Here is a 20493-nt window from a genome sequence, read left to right as displayed (position 1 = left end):
ATGTGAAGAATCAGTCAGGTGGGGTCAGAAAACCTTTTGTTCAATCTGGTCTGTGTCTATTACTCCTACATGTAGAGAGATGCCCATGTTTCTGTATTTCCACAAAATGTAAAATGACAAAAGAGGTGTAGTTCTAAAAGTTGAAGCGTTTTGCTCGATGTTGCTCGATCCACCGAGAGAGAAAAGTCGTTTGTCTCAGCTGTCAGCCAATTACCTGAGCCTCTTTACCTGGGGATGATCCAGCTTTATTAGGTAATCCACTGCATGATAAAAAAAAGTCATGAGAGCTTCCTGACATGCCCTCTAAGCAACCTGACAGAACTGTGCGTTCACAGAGACCTCAGACTAACGGTAGATGTGGTCAAAGACTACTCGAAACTCCAGAAGCTCTGAATAATGTGTTTATTTGTTCACATGACATAATTTACAGTATCTTATATGTGCGGTAGTATTCAGTAAATAAGAGGATCGGATATCAGTTCCATGCTCACTCCAAAAGATTTTATACACAAGCCTAACAAAGTGTACAAACCATAAACCTGAGATGAGATTTACTCACTTTTGGCCTCTTCTGTCTGATCTGGATTTAGAGGGTTTGACATTTAAGTGCAGTCAGTAGTTCCAGTGAAGTTATTTAGACCGCCGTGGCCCCTGTTATTGGATTAAAGGCCTTAACTGATTTTTCTAACAAGCGGATGTTGCATAAGAATTGTATTTTTTTGTTAGTACATTTACTACATCTCTTCAGTGGTCATTTTATAGAGGCTATATACATTTGTTTGGTTGGTCAAATCGGGGCCTAGTACTTTTCCTAAAGCAGAGCATAATGACCTATTTTTGAACAGTTCGTTCACTAGTTCAAATGTTAGCGCTGTCATCAAATTCTCAAAAGATCAGAAAAAAGGAGACTTTGACCTTACAAATTGGGTTAGTGCCTTCTGCCAGAGGAGGTATCTAGAGGCTTCAGCAGTCTGCTTTAAATAAGCATGGTATTTAAAGATTAAAACTGAGTGAATCTCAGGAGCTGCTCCCCCATCAAACTCACTTCAAATCCCCTTATAGGTTCAAGAACTGGCCGTTCCCTCTTGCCTTGTTACAGCATATGATGTACTTTCTTTAAATATTCCCTGACATCTTGTGCCTCGTGTCTCCATAGAATACAACTTAGAATACGTTTGGTATAAACAAATATCTCTATGTTATCAATTGATATTCTATGTAATACACTCAATGTTATACTTTCGATAATACATTATGGTTAAAAACTATGTGCAATGCTTATAGGTATCATTAAATGATTAAAGAACAAACATCAAAGTTCTGGTCATAAATGTTTCTCCACAGCTGAAACGTTCCCAAATACATAATCCATTGACAGCTTCATCTTCCTTAAAGAACAAAAAAGTAGAAAAGTGTTTGCATCTTTTAAGAATTCGAACGTCCTGTATCGTATCCATCCAAATGCAACTGCGACAAGCAAACGCAAATGCGACGAGTGGTTAACGCTGCAAATCAAGAGATGTTTAGCATTAGCAGTGCCATCGCCCCTTTGAGCAACTCGGTGTAAAAGACTTGTAGCATGAGATCTTTGTGCTTTTTGCAAAGCTTTTGCTAATAAGCCATCAGCCATTTTCTAAAAGCTTATTCAGACGAGTTGGTCCTTCAACTCTAAACAAAGCAACTGATATGTATTCAAATGTTTTTCAGTAGTTTAAAGGTGAAGTGTATAGTTTTATGGGATGTTAAAATACTTTCCCCCCTGTTAAATATACAGAGAAAGCTATAAGCGAGCCATTTGTAAGTTAATTTAACGCAAAAAAGGCGCCATCAAAACAATAAACAGCCTGGCGACAGCAACACCATTGGAGTTTGTTTGGGGGCAGGGCTATCTGTTTGTTTAACCAATTACATATTGGGGGTGTGTTCAGGAAACTTGTTAAAAAATCCCATTTGGTAGCACAGAAAATACACACTTCACCTTTAAATGGGAGTGAATTCATGAAAAGAAGACAAATCTAATTGGAAGCTTCTAAGATCATTTTACAGAGAAGCTAAACACAAAATGATTCAGGAATCATTTGAGAATTATGCTATTTTGATAAATTAGTTACTGTCAAAAAAAAAAAAGTTATTGCTCTAATTCATAATGCCAGAACTGTTATGGACTCAAAAGCCATACTCAAAGTCAGCTCTTTGAACTATAGCACATTGAACATTTGTATAGAGTTGTGTTTTGGCCACCACTGTGTGGCAAATGTAGTAGTTGCATATGCATTACTTCCTCCAATGTAGTTTTATATGTGAAAAGGTACAGTCAAGGTGAAATCAACGATTAGGAACAAGCATGAAATTGTCTATATTGTGAAAATTAGCTGGTGCTCTAGGCTGGCACCCCATCAGAAAGAGAATCTGACAGGTATAGTTCTTCCATTTCTGGTGAATGCCTACGTGTTCACTTGGAGAAGGTACGTCCGAGGAAATGAGACAGAAAATGGAGGAAGCTGGTGAAAATGTAGTGATCCTAGGAGCACATTTCACCTCCCTCTACATGTTTGCCAGCTGGCCCAGACTTCTCTGTGGCTCTGAATTTCTGGTGGATGATGTTTAAAATATGGTGCAGGTTTTGGATTTTCCTCCCTCACCTCCATCCTCACCACCAGCTGCATGAGTGAAGAAAAGCAAAAAAACAGGGTAAGAGAAAATTCCTGCAGTTGATGTAACAGGTTATGTCATGTACGCTTGGTCCCCAAGGCTATGAGGATTAGCGTAAGATATCCCATATACACATGCTTTCAACATAGTCAGGTTAGACGAATAGTTTATGCAGTTTAAAACGAGGCTGTGATAGAAAGACTTTCAGGCTTGCGCGGTATAAAAGTCACACAGCTAGCTTTACCCTAGCAGGCGATTCTTGCCATGTTCATATCCGGTTCCCTCATCATTTCCTTTCCTTTATCCACTATCCCCGTCTATAAAAGTGCCAAAAAGGACAACAGTACCTTTTTTAGCCTGCTCCTCTTCTAGTCGCTTCCGTTCGTTCTCCAAAGCGTCTACTTTTGCTTGGTAAATATCAGCCAGTTCCTTCCAGTGGACCCTGTTGTTGTTCAGGCCATCAAACATAGGAGTGATCTCTTTGTGGAACCTTGAAAATTCCTGTATGAAAAAAGAGGCCTGTTATTGCAAGCATCCACAAGCCCACCAGTAATTGGCAATCCATCATTCCCTGTCAGAACATTTTAGCAATGTTGTGCTGACATTCCAGGACAGGCCATTATAGACAGTCGCCCCATTTTCTGCTTACACGAATGTCTGTGCAAAAACCAAATTGATTCCAGCTTGACAGTGTGATGGACTTACCTTGTATACAAACGAGCACACGAAGTCAATGAAACCACACTGCATCTTCGGAAGTTCATCCGACTTGTTTCTGTCCATCATGGGCTGAGAAGAGATTCAAAAGATATATATTCTCATTCAGGCACTAGTTTTCTTACAATGCAACCTTTCAAAAACCAAAAGCAGAACTAGATGAAACTGATCTCCACAAACTCACAATGGGTTGTTGATCTAGCACAGTCCTTTCCAGATCTCCCTGCTCCCAGAATTCAGCTGCCACCATGAGAGCCACCTTCAGAAAAAAGCGCCATTAGTTCACAGTAACCCATGGACTGGATAATCCTGACCATGAATAACCACAGCTGCACATACTTTGCTCTGGACTTCCCATGGTTTGGTAATGGCAGACAAGTCGCAACCGGTCATCATCATTGCCCTGTTTGGAATCAAACAACACATCAACGCTCGATTCAGTATTTTCTTTAAGTAGTAGAAGTGATGCTTACATAATGATTTCCTTCCTAATGGGATTGTTGGCCACATAGGCGACCGCTTCCTTCTCATCACTCATTGGTTCGGTGGCATCAACAATCTTCTGGAACATGGTCCTTTTTCTGTTTTGGGAAAGAAAACGAGACCATCGTCAGTGTGATATTTTCAAGAGTGACTCCACTTGAGGTGAAGAGATGCTCTTGAGCGCTTACTTGAAATACAAGGCCAGGTCAGTCGCAATGATGCAGACATCATGCAAGTGCTGGACAGTCTCAAACTGGCGTTTCTGCAGACTTTGGAAAATATTAACATTCTGTAAAAGAGCAAAAAAAATAACGTTGGCCTGGTTATTGCATTAAACTCTGGAGCACTTGCGCTTTGTGTCCTCAAACAAACCTCTTCTGCCATCAGTGTCTTGCTGTATTCAAGATGGTGCCTTTCCAAGATGGAGGATCCATGAAGCTTCGCCAGAGGCGATCCGCTCCTACGTTGGAAATGGATTGTGAGCAAAATGTCTTCCTTGGTTTGTTGGAAAATATTAGTAGTGATATATATATATATACTAAATTACTTTGTCTGGTAGAGATTGTTGGTACCCCTGTGGTCAATATCGTGACAGAATGCAGCCGCTACCATCGCAAAGGCATCAAGGTCTGTGTAGTATCTTCTCAGCTTTCCGGTCTGTTAGGCAAGCAAACAATATTCAATATTTTGACCTCTTTAATGGTAAATAACATGATGTGTGGACTAAAAACACTCACTTGCAGAAGACAGAACATGGTCTGGCCCACATTAAACCCATGCCTCCAGTTATGGTAAGTGATATCTCTGTAGCCCTTTCGTACGGTGTACATCCATCTAGTCAGGACCTGGTGAAAGTGTAGATGGCATTTAAGTCCATATTTTTGCAATGGCAAAACTTTGTGAATGGTGGGCATTTGATTTCTGTGCAAATCTGCTGAGCTTTCTTTGTAGGTCTGGTTGTTGCTAATCACCTGCCAAATAAACATAAGCTAGTAATAAGATGAGTGCTACTTAGAAAATCAGCTTTACACTACTCTTCTCAATCCATTCACTTCCATTCACACGCATGTGAATGCTGGAGACTGGAAATGCTTATTTTGTGCAAAGAAGTGTTACATTACGCCATGTTCAAGTTTGGTGAGAATTCGTATCACGTGAAGATGTGACCAAGTCATGGCATGACCTCTTAGCTGAATTGAAAGAACACAAACTTTGTTAACACTTTAGTTTAGAGTCCACTTCTTGCTAGTAACTTGTTGCTTATTAGCATGCATATTACTAAGATATTGGCTGTTTATTAGTACTTATAAAGCACATATTAATGTCTTATTCTGCATGGCCATATTCTACATCCCTTAATCCTATCCAACACCTGAAATTTAACAACTACCTTACTAACTATTAATACGCAGCCATTAGAAGTTTATTTAGGCAAAAATCGTAGATAATGGTGTAATATGTAAGATTTTCTGTCCTCTAGAGGTTGCTAGAGGCCTATTCAAAACAAAGGCGTAGCTTGATGACGCCAAGTTTGAGCGTGGAATCTTAGGAACTTAGGGGTCTTCACCTCACAGCCGGTGGAAAAGAATTGGGATGGGACTCGGGAAGAAATGGATGCGATTATTAACGTTCTTGTAGTATGAAGCAGAGCAGGTCGAGAGTTGTGGGAGCTGAACGAGGCCGCTGGAGCGATTGCGCAACACACGCCGCGAACAGTGGAACTTTTATTATGCCACAGTCGCCGGCGCTGCTTCCGCTTTTCCGGTCATGAGTATGAGGTAACGCAGCTCTGTTTATCATATTAGATACATTTGAGTGTGTTGAAAATGTTATAACGTTACTCTGTGCGTTCGCTCTGTGGCTGATATGAGACACTTCTTGCACACTGCAGTAAGCTAGATCGATTTTTGAATATCATATCAAATGCTGAATGGCTTGTGTTGATAAATGGCATGCAATTAATTTTAAAACGTATTGTATGATGGAGAAAATGCTGTATTACTGTTACTAAAAATAAAGCTGCATCTGATTATGCTATGTTAGCTACTTCACAAAATAGTGTTTTTCTCTGAGGTATGGCAAAGCATGGTACTTGCAAAAAATCAAGTGAACAAAATATTTAATACTGGCCTAGTGGTTTTTGTATATTTTACTGCAAAATTCGTACATATTGCACCTTTAATAGTTAGCTAATAGACAGAATTGGACCCTAATCTAAAGTGTGATCCATACTTTCACTGCGGGAAAGTGGAGTAGATTGTATATTTTTTCATTTTGGATTTATTAATTGCAGTGTCTGAAGAATTTTTGCGTGCCCAAAGTCTACTGTGTTTATGTGCAAATGCTTGTAAAGTCCAGTCTCACCTCTGCTGGCACTTTAAACTTCTCCACCACTCCGAGTTCAAAGAAACAGCGAATGCCACATTTGATAAGGTCAACCTCAGAGAGAGGAAAGTCACTAAAACTAAATTCTAGCAGATCAACGTCTTTGGCTTCTGGAATGGTGGCTCTCTGTGTGTTAAAATACAGGTAGATATATTAAAAATCAATCATATCATGGAACATATCAGATCAGTCTGTTCACTATAAATATATTGGTTTAGAGGGGGAAAAATCATACCAAGAGTTTGTACATTTCTTTCTGATCGCAGTCCTCAGGGTTTTGGTCAAACTTCTCCTTGGTGTTCTGACAAGACAAAAAATGTTTAGTCAACACTATAAAACAGATTGCAGTTTCTTACAGAATGATGCCTCACTCACCAGAATCTGTTGGACTTCAGCTGGAGTGGCTTTGGTCTGATACATGACCATTTCCTGTGCAATATCTTTTTTCCACTCCATCCGGTTCAGTTTGTCATATGTGTCACAATTCAGTACAGACCATCCTAAGAACTGTGTTAGAGCCTGAAATGAAGCCCAAAAAACAGACGTTAGTGTCGCTGCACAAGATTCATGGAGCCAGAAGGATGGTGAGCATCTGACTCACTTCAGTAATTTGTTCATCCTGCTCGTCGAATGGCTTGCCGTCTTTTCGATTGAAGAAAGTGGCAATTCCCACAATCTCCTCTTTCTTGTTCACAATGGGAAGGGACAGGACGTTTTTGATGACGAAACCCGACTCGTCCACAGCTTCTTTCTGAAAAGTTGCAAAAAAAAGGCAAATTAAAACAGGTTTGTTAACAGTATGATGACTGGAAAAATATTTACAGTCACCTTGCCAATAAACTAATCAAAATTATGACCAAAATAAAGCTCAGTTTAAATCTATTTCGAAGGTGTCTATTTCAGGTGTGGATTAGGAATAATATGAGCTCTGAGAAGGATTGATCTCAGGATGGCTTACAGTACCTGGAATGTGAAGTAATCATCAGCAGCAACATTCATCATGTTACAAATCTACAGAAAGAGAAATAGCACAAGATTTCTCCCGTCAACATATGCAAGAAGATGGCAAGTAGTCGTTTAACCCATTAAGTATCTAATTTAACTTGGGTTAAGTGGTTATTTAACCTGGTTATCAAACAACTTTAGTCTAAGTGCTTGCTCAAGGGCACAATGGTGAAAAATAAAAAACCAACCCTGAGCTGGTTTGCCACACTAGTCTAACATTATCAAACATTATCAACTGCATAGTTATGGATTTTGTTGAAGAAAATGCTTTGGACTTACAAAGCCATTTTCAGCCACGTAGGTGGGGAGGCCGCTAACAAGTGCCCAGTGGTCAACAGGAGGGGTCCTGGAAGCAGTAACATTCAAATTAGAGAGACTGGCAAGCTAGTATGTTATGGGCAAAAGTATGTGGACACCCAAACACTTCACCCATATGCTTCACTTCAAAACTATTGGCATTAATAGTGAGTTGGTCCTTCCGAACAGTTTTGTCTAGACCACTCTTGTCTGGACCACACTTGGTGTTTAAGTTCATTAGATATCAACCGATTTTGTTTTGTTACAACCAATGCCTATCCAATAACTGATATGCAGAACCGAAATTTAATGATTTACTTCTGTTTTTGCTTAATTTCATCTTCATTTCACAATAAAAACAGTGTTTTGTTAATAACAACAGAAGCAGCAACAACAATATTAACAACAGGCAATTATTCTTGAACTGACCAAAGCATTTAAAGAGAGAAGGTCACATTAAGAACATACATATTAACATAAGACGATACATTTTGATGTTAAATCCACTATTGTTTTATAGAGAATTGCTCTGTGGTCTATACACTCTAAAAATGCTGGGTTAAAAACAACCCAAGTTGGGTTGAAAATAGACAAACCCAGTTGGGTTAAACAGTTTTGTTTAAAACTACCCAACCCAAAATAGGTTGGAAATTAAAATCAGACACATAATTACTAGAGGCAACAATAATGAAGATTTAATACATGTTTATTGTTTAATTTTTATTTATTAAACATATTAATAAATGTTAATTTATCAGACAAATTAATACATGTTAATTTCCATAATACTTTGCTTTTAAGGCAATACAGTTTTTTTTTTTTTAAAACAGTTCACCCAATTGGGCAAATTTCAGTTTAAAACAACCCAATTTTTCAGTTTGTCCATTTTCAACTCAACTTGGGTTGTTTTTAACCCAGCATTTTTTAGAGTGTACAGTATTTAATGCAGTTACATCAGAAGTAACTTATTCAATTACAGAAAAATTAAGAGTAATCCCTTACTTTACTTTTTCAAGGGAAAAGTAATTAAATTACAGTAATTAATCACCTAGTAATGCATTACACCCAACACTGCTCATAAGCTCTCTCACCTCACCTGTTTTTAAACTCTCTGGGTTAAATGCTTACGTATCGGAAAAATTATCGGTCAAGCTCTACTGTTCATCCCAAAGGTGTTCATTGGGTTCAGGCCTTGTGCACAATTCTGTACAAGATTTGTTCTCACAGATTTTACTCAATTAGCCAAGCCAGTTCGAAAATGGTGCCCAAACGGTTTGCCCATGTAGTGTGTGTGTGTGACAGAACACATGACGTATGAGTAAATAATATTCTTTTTATCTATAAAAAAGATGCTTACGGTATGACTTTGATCTCTTCTTTGCTTTCTAGCAGATAATCAATGATCTTGTAGAAGATGATTTCCTGTTAGAAGAAACAAAAAGTTATAATAATCCTAGACAGCAATACTGACTTGTTTACCGAAGAGAAATAAATTTGTTACCCTGCCATCAGGTGTCTTCGGGCCTTTGTATGGCTCCACATCTCCCAATTTAATCGGCCACTCATCGTAGAACTCCTAAACAAAGTCGAGCGTTTTATGAATCACTGATCAGTGGACCAAATGGAGGATGTTCATGATATGTCACAAACCTTTTCTTTGGTCATGTCCAGGAGGCCGACAGAGTACCTCTCACACTGGAGGTAGGTCCTGACGGTGTACAGGGCCTTGTGAAACTGTCGCTCAATGTCTGTCAACTCTTCAAACACTTTGCTCGCAGACCATAGAAGAACCTGTGGCGGTGCTTTACAGTCAGAATCAAGTTTTAAATCACAGTCAAACATCATTAGGTGTTGTGGTCCATAGTATTACCTGGCTTCTTCTAGACTCCACATTATACATGTATGTAGTGTAATGCTGTAGGGCGATGATTGTGCCGAAAGTGATGTACTTGGTGAAGAGCTGAAAAAAAAAAAAAAAAAAAACACATTTATTTAGTCACCATGAAATCAAAGTTGAAAATTCTTATTTTTTTATGGAATATTCCAGTGTTTGTTATAAATGATTTATCTGTGCACATCATTATTGTTCATAAATGTATCTCTTGCAACGACATCTCTTCTCTGATGATGTGTTTACTGTGACAACCTGTCACATGACATCACAGCAATAGCAAACCACGGCCATCCAATCAATTCTTGATGCACAAAATCAAGTCCCGCCCTACATTTTTTCTTGTTTAAGAAATCGTTTCACTCAGATGTACATCACGATATGGAAGAAAGCACTATGGACACTTCATGATGACATTTTTGGAACAAAACATTAGCATAATTTCAGCAAAAAAGGACAATTTTTATGCCCATTGTTAGTTAGCATAGAGATGTAAGAAGCAATGCTCACACATTAGTCACTTTCAAACTGATTCAAAAACTTTCTGGTCAGTGCGTGAACAACTTGAATACAAGTGAAATCTGCATTCACTGTAAACCCTAATGCTCAAAATACTTAATTGTTTTGAGTAGGACAAAATTTAACAAAATTTAACAAATTAAATTAACTGTTATGAGTATTTAAAACTTTCTTTTTCTTTTGAGTTCACAACACTGACATATTTTAAGTAAACAACTGTTTCATTGTTTTGAGTTGTATGAACTCATTTCTTTTAATTTAGATGGACTTAAGTTTAAGTTTAACTGAAACTGGGCTGGGATTTCTATGTCCCAGCATGCTTTGCCCATTGCACTCAAAAGGGAGAGTAAATGTAAAATGAGTTATATAATGTTTTTTTGTGCAAAATTAATGGATAAGGGAGATTTAGTATTGATTAATATTTTGTTATGCTAATTTAGAAGAGTTTTGGGGTTTTTGGAGAGTAACATCATGTACAAGTAGCACATTGTTAATGCAAGTGCTATTGTTAACATGTTAGAGTTGCCATTTTCAGAATTTTCCTATTAGGGTTTACAGTTAAGTAAATAACTCATTTGATTTGGAAGACCTCAAAATAAAAAAGTTAATTAACTAAATATTTTATGTTAATTGCTATTAAAGTGTATGAGTTAGCTAACTCAGTATTTCAAGTTAGGAGCAATTATCATACATGAGTACAACAAACTCAAAACTTGATAGTTCTGCTTACTAAAAATTGGGAACATCATAACTCAAAAAAATTTGATGTAACTGATTCCCAAAACTTATTCGGGTTTACAGTGTTGAGAACTCCCATTTTTTTTCCATTGCGTAGATTCCTATCTACATTTTTCCTATGCCCCATGAACCTTTTGCGCGAATTATAGGAGTAACTTAAAGTCCCTGTGAACCAGAAGTTGCAAACTTTTCTCCAGTGTTGCGACGTATTACCAAGTGAAACGGAATATTGAATAGAGGGCAGAGTTTTACTTTAGCGCTCCTCCTCTCCATCTCTCGCTCATAGCAGACTAACTGTTGGAGGGGAGTGGTTTAAGCGATTTCAACCCAAACCATCAAACTGACGTCATTTCAGAACGCCATTCCAGAGTGGAAGTAACTTTTCAGATTTTGATTAAAGATTACTGCGACAAACAGTTTTTTCTGTGTGTTAACCTACACAGATTAATTGATCACCACAAGACTAATAATATGCACTAACAAAGTAAATTTTGATTTCATGACAACTTTAATATCCATTAAATGGCAAAAAATTAGCATGAACTCAACAATAAGCATTTTCAAAAACTCGGTACAATGAGATGACATTATTCTCCTCAGTCCTAACCAATGAACATTACAAAGAAATTTAAAAGTGTAAAAGCATTAATAAAATACTACAGCAGACCACGAATAAGCTAGATTATTTCCGCAACAATGTTTTGGATGTGTTAAATATCACTGCAGTAATATACTATATCTGTATATTATGTATCATAAGTTGCCTTAATCAAAAATGTTTATTAACTGGAACACTGAGTGATAATATTTCAAAGTGATTTCCATCAAAGGTCAATACATATTGCTTTAGAAATGTTTCAAGTAAACACTGCTAATGGGGATTAAAAGTGAAAATGAGAGATAATTACTTTTTAAAGCATCCGTGTGAAAACAAACCTGGAAAGAGGCGTGAGGATTTGATCAGAAAAATTATTGTTAGGGCCAATACCGTGTCATACCAAGCGTTACATTATTCATTCATTTGAAAATAGAACGTGAAGGAAATTTTAAAGCTCATTCAGTCAAACTGACAGAATGATTATTTGTAGTGCAACCGTATGATTTCAAGTTTCAGTTTTTGAGTAGAACTTCCCCATCCTCAAACCGGAAGAGCGTCGCCGCGAAATTTTGCCGAGCAACAGTAAATGTGACGCTCTTGAAAACGTAGCGAACAGTCAGGTCATGCCGTTTCAGCACAAACTTTGAGGTCAGTATCACATTTAATGATTTGTGGATGTTTGAGAAAAAAAAAAATCACATTAATGTCATATTTCAAGTAAAGTTAGCTTCTCATACTCACGTCTTCGTCTGCTTTGGAGAATTCATTTCCTCCTACTTTGTTTATTGCCATAACCACACCAAGTACGTCTTTGCCGCTCATGAGGGGGGCAGCCAGCATGTTTTTAGTGGTGTATCCTGTCTGCTTGTCCACAAAGTCACTGAACCTGGGATTCTAAGATACAAATACAGGGAAGTGTTGTATTCGTTAATGTTCAATAAAGCCGTTTCATGACAAATTGGTTTTAAATAGCCTATAGATCGGTTAAAAACTACTAACTACAAAATAGACTATCCATTCGCCATTTTAGACAGTATACGTGAAGACTCGTATTTAGAGTTAAAAATGAATTAAATGTTTATTTCCACAGAATTGAATATCATAATAAAGCTGATTCATGTCATTTGGTAACATTTTAAAAGCTTATGTAACAAAATAAAGTGAAGGTATTTTGAATAATTATTATTATTTAGCCTACACATAGCATAGGCCTATTTTTAAACCAGTTGTTGATGCATTGCTGAATACAGATATTTTGAATAACTACAGTAACATCTTAATTTTTACACAGCCATAATAAGGGCGACAGTCATTAATTACAATGACCTTTTTTAATAAGGCATTTGGATTTTTTATCTTGTCACTGAGACTAATTCTGCCTCAGTTTACACTTCTGTGTTAAGTAATGAAGGTTAATACATTTAACCCTGTCTCAGACACTTAAGCTGAGGTTACACCAGTGTGCCATAGTATATATAGCATATGAAAGTATCTTTAATTATGTTCATTTTATCATACTATTCATATAATACTTTTAAGACTTTATGGGTATGCTGGATGATGTCAAATGTGTATCATGTTCCTTGATTTTTTTTATTTTCAGTTTAAGCAGTTTAATTTAGTATAAGCACAGCTTTAGTATTTGACATTTTCTCAAAGATCTAATATATAAATACTTTATAAATGGAACGAAAATCTGTGTGTTAAATTTCATTCAAGACCTTTTTCTGCACACTTATTTAGAAAGCATATAGAGTAATGTTCACTTTCACATTTTCCTTTTATAAATTATGAATCTTAATTATAAGTAAATAAGTGCTGATTTGACAAAATTGATCTGACTTTGATGTGGACAGTCATTTGTTGCTAAATAATATCAGCATGCAGCATGCTACCAGGAATACAGAAAATAAGCTGCTTTTCTGCAGGGGGTTGACTGATCTCAGTGACCAGGGGACAGAAAAAGTTTAATCCTTTGTAAAACTAATGTTCGCCGTTCAAGTAACAGACTCTCCTAAGAAGCCTAAGAAGCTGTTTTGCTTACAACCTACTGTGTCTTTTTATAAACGATTGTGTGTGTAAAGCATATTAGAGATCTATAAATAGCGAAAACCCATTTGTGGCTTGAGGAGCTCTTTCTCCCTGAACTAAAAATGACTTTCTCTGCTGTATCCTAATGTAGTCTGGATGATTTAGTCATATTAATATTATAATAATATTTTTGAGTACAATAAAACCAGTTTATGTAGACGTTACCACATTAATAACATGTTTAGTGTGGATTATCTGCATAAATCATCATCTATTAGAAATATAAAAACAATACTTAATGCCTTTTTAAAACATGCTTTCTTCAATTTTGAACAATTAGATTTAACACATTGCTAAATGCTAATTAAAAAACACACTAGGATTTTACAGTGGAAATTACAGTGGCTGAACATAAAGAATAACTAGATGTTTTATGCTAAACAAATAGGCAATAATAGGTGATAATAGGCAAGTTTTTACACACAAAAAACTCTTGCTATGTGATTTGTGGCATTTAAAAAATATTTTAAAATTTGATTGCAGTCCTTAAAGTAACTGAAAAAAGAATGCCTTAAAACTCTCTGAATTACCAGCAATATATATTAACCCAACCAACAAAATGTTCTCATTAAGTTATGAAAATGTTATTTCTGGATGTTCTCTGAACGTTCAAAATGTTCAGTTTTTTAAATGTACTAAAAGCGTTTTTTCTCGGTTGTTCAAACGTTAAGGGAACATTCCATTTTTTCATTTTGCAAACATGATGGGAACATTATTTTTTAATGTTCTCTAAACATTCTGAAACAAGTAGTAACACATAAAAAACCATTAGATGAACATCCAACTAAAACATTAAAAAGAAACTTCCACGAATGATGTATAGATAATGATTTTGTGCTAACTTTTTTAAAAACATTATTAAATACCAGATAACATTGAACGAACATTCTATCAACGTTACAGAAAGAACGTTTGTTCAAAGTTCCAAAGTTCTGAGAATGTTCCCACGATAAAACCTTACACTCAAAATAATTACTTGGTTTGAGTAGGACAAACTTAAATTAAACAAATTAGTTCAGTCAAATGAACGTTGATGAGTATTTAGAACTTTCTTTTTCTTTCAAGTTCACAAAACTGATAAATTTTAAGTGAAGTGATCTGTTTCATTGTTTTGAGTTTTATTAACTTATTTCTTTTAATTTAGACGAGCTTGAGTTTAACTGAAAATGGGCTGGGATTTCTATTTCTTAACTTAAAAGTTTTGAGGCGACTGATTGCCTCCGATTTTTTGAGTTTTGCAAACTTATTCAGGTTTACAGTGTATTAGCTGGAAACCTTTTCATTTTTATTTATTTTATTTTAATTTAATTTGTTATAATTTTGTTGTAAGTAATTGTTTTTTAAATATATACTTTTTTTCTCTTTCAATGTATGCTGCTTGGATTTATTATGTTTGTGTTGAACACATTTGTTTATTATTTGCAGAATGTAATAAAGGTTTAAAAAAAATAACTAGGGGAGCACACCTTTACTGCTTTTACTCACCTGTTTGACATCAGGAACATTAACTGGTTTTTTGGTGGTTGCTATTTGACCAATTATGCCCATGTCAGTAGGGAACACAATTTCAGACTGAGGGTTGACCAGGTTGGCCTCGTATTTCGAGGTAGGGGTGACATCGAAAAGACACGTAGCGAGCTCAGGAATGCCATTTCTCGCTCGGTGTATGAAATAGCTGCAGCGGTCGGCGTTCACCAGCATACATATCCTCTGCAGGACCTTGTGCATGGCCTTTTCCATAATAGGCTGCGAATGCATTTCTGTGATCATGTCAAAGATGATTTTGGCCTCCTGGATTTGGCTGACATCCTTGAACGAGGTCGGATCTTTGATGTCGAGTTTCTCGCCAAAAGCGGCGGCGATGGCCTCGCATCGTATATTCTTGTCAAAATACTCTTTGGCGAACTGTGGGTTATTCTCCAAGTACTTTTCCACGCTATCCTTGTCTGCCATTTTGAAGTGCGCTTCTCTCCTCGTCCGCTCACAAATTCATTACTTGTGGGATGTCAAGATGAAAAGTGAAGCTTCTCAGTGGCCTCCTTCAGACAGGTGCATCCTCCAGTGCAGAGATCAGTGCTGGTCTCCTCCGACAGGCTCCCAGAGAATAGTGGCTTACAGGCTGAAGGGATCAAAGTGGCCGCTAATTAAAGTGACGTCATGACATTAAACCCCTAAGCTTTCTTAACCTGCAAATCCCCACCCTGATTATTTTATGTTAGACAATCCAGTCAGAGCCAAACGGCCCTGTTTTCTCCCGCAGAGAAAGTGTCGGCACATGACACAATATTTGTCACATCGGTCTGTCGATTAGACTGATGCTGTTTCTGATCTAATACACTTACCATCCCCAGCGTGTGTGTGTTCACTGGGCTACACTGTAAAAAAAAAATCCCAGTAAAATTTATGGTAAAAAACCGGCAGCTGTGGTTGCCAGAACTTTACTGTAAAAAATACAGTAGCGACGTAAACATTTTTTTTTAATTTACGGTAAAATAACGTATTTCATTAACTGATATAATGTTAATTTACCAACCTAATGAAGTACTAATATCTGTTTTGTACCTTTATAATACACTGACAGTCACCAAACACAGTGGTGATAAGAGTCACATGATGAATCAAAGTTCATCACAAGCAGATTTTCCACAAGCTGAGAAGGACAATACTAATATATAGAAGGTGCACACAGTGTCATTCACACACACACTAAACACCATCATGGTAACATGCATGAAATTTTAAAAATGCAATAAACATTAATTTAACAACATTAGATGTAACATAAAACCCTAAGGTACATAACTGATTAGAAAAAAAATGAGAAAAACTAAGAAGAAACAGAATTATTTCAACGAAAATATATCAAATGTGAAGTGTCACGCAGGGAATTGTGGGGAATGTCAATTTACATTTTTTCACTGTAAATTTTACAATGAATTGTTATTTTTCACTTCCAAAAACTGTGAATTTAATGGTATTTTACCGTAAAATTACATTAAATGTACCATTAGATCTATTGCAGTTATTCACCGTATATAGTACGGAAACTTTCTGTAAACCAATTGACAGTTTTTCACCGCAGCATTTTTACAGTCTTTTACTGTTAAAAATCACGGCCATTTTTTACAGTGTAGAAGTTTTCACATTAGATCTTCACATTGGTGCTAAAATAAAAAGCTTGTGGAGAAATGTTTCACCAAATGGGTAGTTGATTTGAAATTTAAAGTAATTTCAGAAAAAACAGTTGTTGGTTTAACTTAAAAAAGTAAGTTACCTGGTTGCCTTAAAATTTTTAGTTCATTGAAATAAAAGATTTGAGTTAAAGGATTAGTTCACTTTCAAATGAAAATTACCCCAAGCTTTACTCACCCTCAAGCCATCCTAGGTGTATATGACTCTCTTCTTTCTGATGGACACAATCTAAGATATTTTAATAAATATCCTGACGCATCCGAGCTTTATAATGGCAGTGAACAGGGGTCACCAGTATGAGCTGAAGAAAGTGTTCCATCCACATCCATCCATCATAAACGCGTACTCCACACGGCTCCGGGGGTTAATAAAGGCCTTCTGAAGTGAAGCGATGCATTTGTGTAAAAAAAAAAAAATAAATCCATATTTAACAAGTTATGAAGTAAAATATCTAGCTTCCGCCATACCGCCTTCCGTATTCAAGTTTCGAAGAAAGTCTAAACATCAGATACGTTTTCCGTAAGTTGAATAGGGAAGGCGTAGGACGTAGCGTAAGCTTTTTGAACTGCGAGGTTTAGACTTTCTTCATACTTCGTATTGACAACGGATACTGAATTAATGATTTTCAGCTGCTGAAAATTAAACTTTTATTTATTTCTTTTACATATTACCTTTTTATATATTTTATATATTCACTGCCGGTCAAAAGTTTGGAATAATTCAGTTTTTTAATGTTTTTGAAAGAAGTCTCATGCTCACCAGAGCTGCATATTTTTATTAAATAATAAATAAATACATAAATAAATTAATAAAATGCAGTAAAACACTAATATTGTCAATTATATTATTCAAATTTAAAATAACTTTTCTATTTTAAACATTTTTAAAATGTATTTTGTACTGGTGTTGCAAAGCTGAATTTTCAGCATCATTACTCCAGTCTTCAGTGTCACATGATCCTTCAGAAATCATTCTAATATGCCGATTTGCTGGTCAATATATATATATATACACACACACACACACACATACAAACACACACTGGAGGCCAAAATCATGATTAAAAATATTTGGAAATCACAGGGCAGTCCCTTAAATATACAACATTTGAACACTTAAAATCATGATATTGAATACAAAAAAGTCAAATAATATGTCAACCACCCAAATGCAAATGTCTTGTAAGCATTGTCTTTCTTAAACCTATAGCTCTCAAGCTCTCCATGTAAGAATCAGGCTATTATTAGTATTTTTGCACTCTCTGCACACAGGAGTGATGCTGCACATCCAGGATCTGTTTCCTCCGATATGATTACACCTGAGCTTCTCTTTTATATCAAGGAGGTGTCAGGCAGCAGGCATTCAGTTTGTAAAAAAGAAAAAGCCTTGCATCATATGTACCAGACTTTGTAAATCCAGGATTAAGTAAAAGTGATTATCAGGATTTCCTCTCTTGAAGGCTTGGCACGTTTAAGTTCACAGCGAGGAGGCGACAGACACAGCAGTGCTAAATTTAACACACTCATAATTAATTTAATTGGATGTTGATGGACAAAATGTCACACACGCAATGTTTTAAATAGCCGCCTGTGTATGTAGTGTCTGATAGACCTGCATTCATGTATTTATTGAGTGGCTTGGAGTAGACCAGTGGAGCATGGTGAAGGACTTGGAGAAAGCTTGTTTTGAGATATCAGGCCTCGGGCTAACAGTAAAGACATTGACTTGTTGACCCTTATATATGCAAGACAACGTCAGCAGTCCATCAGAATCACCTTTGAGCTGGAACACAGAGTTGTCTTATATTTACCCCCTCGTTCCCAAACAAACATCCATAAAGGATCAGCATGAGTGTGCCAAGGATCGTCTGCTGCACATCATCAGCCTACAAAAGCAAGATCTAATGAGCTGAGATTAGGCTCAGTTAGCTTGATATCAGATCTGGTTTACTTGACTTGTATTAGCAACTTTGCAAATAAAGCTGTGGAAGATTAAACAGCATTTGTTTTCAAACTGCCTATAATAATTATATTAATCTATATGATGATATTACAATATCTCTGTTATTAGTTTCCATTATAGAAGTAACAGATAACGTACAGTCAGCAAGTCTCCTGCTTTTTTACATGGAAGCTTACCAAAATAAATAAATGAAATGTTCAATTGATTTAAATCATTTTATTGTGTTCACGATTGTTTGTCATAAGACAGACCTGAAAGTCACAAATCGGCCAATCAGAATCCAGCATTCCAGTGAGCGTGTGTAATGAATATTTAGTAGATTTTAATGTTCAGAAGTTTGTTGTCAGTATGGTCTCTTCTGCTCACCAAGTCTGCACTGATCAAAACTATAGTAAAATAGTAATATTGTGAAATATTATTACAATTTAAAATAACACTTTTCTATTTTAATGTAATATAAAATGCAATTTAATTCCTGTGATCAAAGCTGAATTTTCAGCATCATTACTCCAGTCTTCAGTGTCACATGATCCTTCAGAAATCATTCTAATATGCTGATTTGCTTGCTTAAACATTACTTATCAATGTTGAAAACAGTTGAATGTCCTTTACTGTAACTTTTAATCATTTAAACCATGTTGACCTTAAACCTTTAAACGGTATTGTACGTCACCTTTACAAATGTTTTGCTTTCGTATGTGCCATCCCCAAAAAAAGAGTGTTGTAACAAGTTACATAAGTTTCCTTTTTCTTTTTCTTTTTTTGTCAAGGTTTTCCGGGGAATTTAGGTCATTGCAAACCTGGTGTTGCAAACCCAGCTATGTAACCTATGTCAATAAAACTAAAAAGTGTCATGAAATACTGTTATCAACAAGGAGAAGAAAAATTCTTTCATTTTTATTTATTTTATAATTTTCAAAAGACTCGAAACCCATCCTCGAATAGAAACAATACACACACACACACACACACACACCGGCCACTTTATTAGGTACACCTTCCTCCCTTTTGCCTTCAGAACTGCCTTAATTTTACATGTCATAGATTCAACAAGGTGCTGGAAACATTCCTCAGAGATTTTGGTCCATATTGTCATGATAGCATACAAGTTGCTGCAGATTTGTTGGATGCACATCCATGATGACGATCTCTTGTTCCAGCACATCCCAAAAGTGCTCTATTGGAATGAGATCTGGTGACTGTGAAGGCCATTTGAGTATAGTGAACTCAATGTCATGTTCAAAAAAACAGTTTGAGATGATTTGCGTTATCCTGCTGGAAGTAGCGTTCAGAAGATGGTACACTGTGGTCATAAAGGGATGGACATGTTCAGCAACAATTCTCAGGTTTGCTGTGGCATTTAAATGATCCTCAGTCAGTACTAAAGAACACAACGTGTGCCAAGAAAATATCCTACATACCATTACATCACCAGCAGCTTAAAAGGCAGGATAGATCCATGCTTTCGTGTTGTTTATGCCAAATTCTGACTCTACCATCAGAATGGAGCAGCAGAAATTGAGACTCGTTCTTCTATTGTCCAGTTTTGTTGAACTTGAGTGAATTGTAGCCTCAGTTTCCTGTTCTCGGTTGACCCGGTGTTTCTTCTGCTGTGTTTCTTCTGCAGACCTCGGTTGTATCGAGTGGTTATTTGAGTTACTGTTGCCTTTCTATCAGCTGAACCAGTCTGGCCATTCTCCTCTGACCTCTGGCATCAACAAGGCATTTTCGCCCACAGAACTGCCAATCGCAGTAGATCAGCAGTTTCTGAAATACTCAGACCAGCCCGTCTGGCACTAACAACTGTGCCACTTTCAAAGTCACTTAAATCACCTTTCTTCCTCATTCTGACACTCTGTTTGAACTTTAGCAGATCATCTTGACATGTTTAAATGCATTGTTGCTACCATGTGATTGCTTGATTAGATATTTGTGTTAATGAGCAGCTGAACAGGTATACCTA

The 20493-nt window shown here is 36.5% G+C and overlaps 1 protein-coding gene and 1 long non-coding RNA gene across 3 annotated transcripts; both read right to left on the bottom strand.

The window, feature by feature from the left end:
- Nucleotides 1-387: 387 nt before the first annotated feature.
- On the bottom strand, nt 388-15624 carry pde6c (phosphodiesterase 6C, cGMP-specific, cone, alpha prime). Of its 2 annotated transcripts, XM_048170285.1 has the most exons (22): nt 14862-15624; nt 12027-12179; nt 9410-9499; nt 9190-9330; nt 9041-9115; nt 8897-8961; nt 7522-7588; nt 7201-7248; nt 6839-6988; nt 6613-6756; nt 6473-6538; nt 6217-6363; nt 4590-4697; nt 4400-4509; nt 4225-4312; nt 4041-4141; nt 3843-3950; nt 3709-3772; nt 3554-3628; nt 3358-3441; nt 3000-3153; nt 388-2660 (listed from the first exon to the last, which is right to left on the bottom strand). In XM_048170285.1, exons 1-22 carry the CDS (start codon nt 15327-15329, stop codon nt 2605-2607), a joined length of 2562 nt encoding a protein of 853 aa, XP_048026242.1. In that variant the 5' UTR covers nt 15330-15624; the 3' UTR covers nt 388-2604. The 2 variants fall into 2 exon arrangements, with proteins under 2 accessions (XP_048026242.1, XP_048026243.1); XM_048170286.1 differs by lacking the exons at nt 12027-12179; nt 14862-15624 and adding an exon at nt 11624-11932.
- Nucleotides 15625-19411: 3787 nt separating this feature from the next.
- On the bottom strand, nt 19412-20493 carry LOC125255239. The gene is made up of 2 exons (XR_007181854.1): nt 19952-20493; nt 19412-19833 (listed from the first exon to the last, which is right to left on the bottom strand). It is a non-coding gene; the product is annotated as an uncharacterized LOC125255239 (long non-coding RNA).

Source organism: Megalobrama amblycephala, linkage group LG20 (genome assembly GCF_018812025.1).
Source record: "Megalobrama amblycephala isolate DHTTF-2021 linkage group LG20, ASM1881202v1, whole genome shotgun sequence".
Lineage (NCBI taxonomy): Eukaryota > Metazoa > Chordata > Actinopteri > Cypriniformes > Xenocyprididae > Megalobrama > Megalobrama amblycephala.
The sequence above is the reverse complement of the archived record's forward strand: the minus strand, read 5'-3'. Positions and strand labels throughout refer to the sequence as shown.

What these genes read in the sequence shown, in the direction of transcription:
- pde6c (XM_048170285.1), bottom strand. Translation starts at nt 15,329, where the DNA reads ATGGCAGACAAGGATAGCGTGGAAAAGTACTTGGAGAATAACCCACAG. An exon ending in AGGATGAACAAATTACTGAA is followed by an intron (nt 6,757 to 6,838) that starts GTGAGTCAGATG and finishes GCTTCATTTCAG; the next exon opens with GCTCTAACACAGTTCTTAGG. An exon ending in AGACACTGATGGCAGAAGAG is followed by an intron (nt 4,142 to 4,224) that starts GTTTGTTTGAGG and finishes GCTCTTTTACAG; the next exon opens with AATGTTAATATTTTCCAAAG.